Below are 4,753 nucleotides of genomic sequence, written 5' to 3'. Positions count from 1 at the left end.
GGTGGTGTTCTTGAGCTTTGGTGCAATGAAATGTACCGTGATAATCAAATATAGGTCAAACGCCCTCCAGTGTCTCATATGCTGCTGTGCACAGAGAGATTATTATGGGTGTGACTGCTCTGTGCTCTTATATGCAAATAGACTGGTAGCTAATTTCACGACTGTAGCCAGAAATTTTATAAATATCGAGGTGATCAATAAATACATAATAAATAAATACGAGCAATAAAAATGAATTAATTCATATAATATAATATACAAACAATTAATTAAATACAAAATATGCAAAGTCACACCCACCCCCCCTAAAATATAAAATGTTTAATTAATTGGATTTTTCATATTCTATTTAATCATTTTAATTCTATTTTCTATGTGAAGTTTTATTTCCCTACATAAAGGTCTAAATGCAACAGTCTCCACACTTAATACTAAATACTAAAACCCCGAATTTCCAGAAAAGATTATTAGAAATATCGAAGTCTAATATGATGATCAATAATTACATAATAAATAAATAAATATGAGCAATAAAATAATTAATTAATGTAATATAATATATAAACAAAATATGCAAAGTCACACCCACTCCCCCTAAAATATTAAATGTTTAATTAATTGGATTTTTCATATTCTATTCCACCCTATTTGAACAAATCTACCACGCTTTGTTTGTCATCTGTGTAGAGCGATTTAGTCTCTGTCTGTTCAGATGCATACTGCCATTAGATCAATGATATTGTGACATTTGGTATATTTTGTATGAGTCATCATCACAGAAAAAGCGACTGTGCAGAATCTAGGCCAGGATAGAGGGGTGCATCATTGTGCAAAGCTGTTTTTTAATGGCTCTCTCTCTCTCTCTGTTTGTGTGTGTGCTTTTATCACTTTGCTTTCAGCCGGAGATTGAACACTTCAACATAATGGGTGGACATAGTCTGTGCTGCATATAACCCATCAAAAAGCCGAGTTTACTGGATCAGGCCAGAGCATGGCACAGGTGGAGGAGTCTCAAACTGAGCTCTAAATGCAACAGTCTCCACACTTTAAATACTAAATACTAAAACCCCCAAATTTCCAGGAAAACAATTATTAAGGACAAAATCTTACTGTCCTCAATCATACAGTAGCCATGACCCCGGCTCATTTTGGGAGGTTTTGACCCATCGACTGTTCTGTGTTATAACCTTAAATTGTTTTCCTATTTTTAACTGAATTAGCCACCTTGCTTCTTCAGAGTATGTAGTTTAGTGCTTGTATAGTTTTTCGGATAAAATGTTACTTTTGTAAAGGCTTCATCACAGGCATCCAACTGCCTTTGATTAAAAAAAAAAATTAAAAAAAAAAAGAAATAAAGCCCTGCAGTGTCCCTTTTTGCCACGGTATTAGTCCGGTGCGTTTGTTTTTTATATTGATACCAATGCATTTTCAAACAATGTCAGAATCATGTAAAACAACTTAATCAAATCTTTCATCATATAAAATCAATCAATCTTAACTGTAATTGACCGCAGGTGTGAATGTGAACATGAATAGTTGTCTGTCTCTGTGTGTCAGCCCTGTGATAGTCTGACGACCTGTCCAGGTTGTACACCGCCTACGCAACCCTGAATAAGATAAGCGGTTCTAGATAATGGTTGGATGGATGTTTTAACATTAGTTTAACAAAAACAGACTGTAAAACAGGCCACTACAAGCTGGTAAATATGCCTTGACCCCGACAGTGCTTTTGTCTGATATACTGTTTTGGAGCATATGGATTTTCTTCAGTAAGCATCCCAGTGTAACTCCAGGGTGCCAATAATCAGATCTCAAAGCACCCAAACCCCAGAGAGCCATCTGTATTTGTGTGCACCATGCAGGGATATGTGCCGACTTGTTTTTTCATAGGCATTATAAGCCACTCAGAAACACTGAGCTGCTGATTTTCTTTTCCACAATATAGATTTAGAAATATTCACATAATTGTTATGTAATGACAAAAAACACTTTATTTAATTTGTGTACTTCTTTACTTTGCATCCAGTGTTTTCACAACATGTAATGTGCAATACAGACTCAGTCCACAGCCACTGATCCATGTCTCTGCCTGTATGAGAACAAAATTGAATCACTCCACTCAGCTAGGTCTAATCATAAACATTTGAATCATCAAATATTTAATCCAATCTACTTAAACCAACCCCATTAGCTATGCGTTTCAACCACTTCATGATAGCTGTTTGCAATACATTTACTCCAAAGAGCCAAAGTATAAAACACCTATAGCTAGAACAATTTAAGGTAGTGTACTAGACTTAAATATTCAAAATAAATTAAATCAACATTCAAAATATGACTGTGTGGAAAGGTGGAAAATTACAGTGACCTTCATTTTATTCGTGTGTAGAACAAAATAATGAAAACAACACAAGCAAGATCACAAACATCTGTGTTGATGATGCCTTAGATGAAAATGAAAAAACTTCACCAAAGAAATGTCAGTTTGTCCTGACTATGGCTTCAAATCATGGCTGGATCAACCTGCTAGAGGACCCTGGGCCAAAAATAAGCAATGGGCCCCTATTGATCCCTCTCCCTCCCTCTCTTGTATGTACTCTGTCAACTACATGTACACATCAAGTACAGAGCACACAGCAGCAACACATGGCAGCTTAGTAATAATCAGCCTAGATGCCCAGAAACCAACAAGTAGTCATACGCTGTGGTACTTCTTGATGAAACACAAATCTTTTTAGGAATATGCACCATGTAAGCACAACACTGAACAAATTAAATAGGTTCTGTACCCTGAACTGTTAGCACTGTTGTTGTCAACCGTAGTTTTAACTGTTTTAGTCCTATTTGTCTATCTATCTATCTATCTATCTATCTATCTATCTATCTATCTATCTATCATCATCCAGAATAACACAGGTATTAAAGGATAAGGTTGTAATAGTCCATATATTTCTTATTGTCAACACCGGATGAATCCCTCTAACAAGTATTTCCTGTGTATCCAAAGCCGGATGTATTCCTCACTCCTCACACTTCCATTGTTCTCAAAAAAAACAAAAAAAAAACACATCAATGAGCCACACTGTTGATTTGTTTTACAATAGGAAAAATACAGGGTTGGAAATTAGCATTAGCCACCAGCCAAATAATGGTAAAATATGCAAGTGGCTGCTCGATTTGCTTCAGTCACCAGCCAATAAAAACAATGGTAATCTATCTATCTATCTATCTGGAAGGTGGACAAAAAAGTTATTTCCAACTCTATAAAGTAACGTCATCCTTATCCTTTACAAACTTCTTTAGATGCTGACACAGAACTCCTTCACAAGACATTACCCATCTAAAAGGTGCTTATTGTTTCTGTCAATATTGTGCTCAATGGTGCGTATTCACAATCAAATCAGTAACTAATCAAATTTCCACAAAGTAATCAACACATCTGGAGCCCTTGGAGCACTTTTTTCAATAGTAATCCAGCCTTACTTCAAATACAACTTCACAGAGTGATTATGATGACTTGAAATGCATCCTGTTTTTGATCTCAGTGACCACATACATATAATTACAGATATTTACAGATGAAGTGAAACTTGGTTTGACTTTCAGGCCTCCAACAGCGTGTGTATCAGTGTCCATCGCCAGCTTATTTTACAACAAGATGCACCAAGGCCTACATGTATCAAAAGGTTATGAGGATTTGGTGATTGGATGATAACTCTAATGACAATAACAACCTAAAAGTAAAAAAAAATACCCAACATTAACACTCCCATGCTCAGAGCAATAATGATCTGGATCCAATAATGATTTACAAAATTTCAGCATTTCAGGACAATTCAGGCAGTGTTTGATAAGTTGCCATTTACATAAAAGTATAGAGAAACAGCTTTCAAGTACTTTCCTGTGACAGACTTGAACATTCTGGCACATGTTTGTCACATTACTTCAACTTAGGCCGACACCAACATGTGACTTGGACCTCAGCGTCCCCCCCACTTCACACTGATGACGTCTGGGCGAGTTCACTGGGGGCCTTGCTGTGCAGAGTACCAGAGACAGTATCAGAGTCAAGCAGCTCTACTATGCTATAGGGGGAGCAGTCCTCCAGTCCCAGCTTCCCACAGGCCCATCCGCAGAAGCCTTTCTCCAGGTCCCTCACATCCTGCCACCACTCGCTGAAGGCCCAGGACACCTGCACCACGGCGGAGTACAGAGCCAGGGACAGCGCCATGGGCATGATGAGCATGGGGTAGAAGATGATGAGGAAGGGGCATATTGTAATCTTGTGCCAGAACGTCCGCTCCTCATTGTACACCAGGAAGACGTTGTACCAGGTGAGGGTGCCGTAGTAGAAGGAAGTGATGAAGGAGAGGAGGAAAATCACGGGAGCGCAGGAGAGGCTCCACAGGACAACATGGGGTCCCTGGCACATGCCTAAGCTGCAGTTGCGTTTATAGCCTTCCCCGTCGCACTCTGCGTCAAGACGCTCCTTCGACTTGGCCAGATCCCTGAGTTCCTTCTCTGTCAAAGTGAGGTGAATGTCCACCACCTGACCCTTCTTCTTCCCTCGGGTGATGGTGCCTGTCAGGGTCACGTAGCGGCTGTCTGGAGGAAGGCTCCATCCTCCTCCTGTTAAGAGATAATACAACATTCTTTTTCTCTAGTATTTTAGTTATGTATGTACTTGTCTGATATGTTGTGCACCTTATATTGTTTGGTATGTTGTTTTGACTATGTACTTTGAAAAATTTAA

General features: G+C 38.5%; 1 protein-coding gene across 1 annotated transcript; it reads right to left on the bottom strand.

Moving 5' to 3' along the window:
- Nucleotides 1-2,971: 2,971 nt before the first annotated feature.
- LOC119500422 (transmembrane protein 169-like) lies at nt 2,972-4,651 on the bottom strand. Its single transcript, XM_037790128.1, has one exon. The coding sequence runs from the start codon at nt 4,649-4,651 to the stop codon at nt 3,998-4,000; it is 654 nt and encodes a 217-aa protein (XP_037646056.1). The 3' UTR covers nt 2,972-3,997.
- Nucleotides 4,652-4,753: the final 102 nt, after the last annotated feature.

Source organism: Sebastes umbrosus, chromosome 13, assembly GCF_015220745.1.
Source record: "Sebastes umbrosus isolate fSebUmb1 chromosome 13, fSebUmb1.pri, whole genome shotgun sequence".
NCBI classification, from domain to species: domain Eukaryota; kingdom Metazoa; phylum Chordata; class Actinopteri; order Perciformes; family Sebastidae; genus Sebastes; species Sebastes umbrosus.
This window is presented reverse-complemented; position numbering and strand designations above follow the sequence as displayed.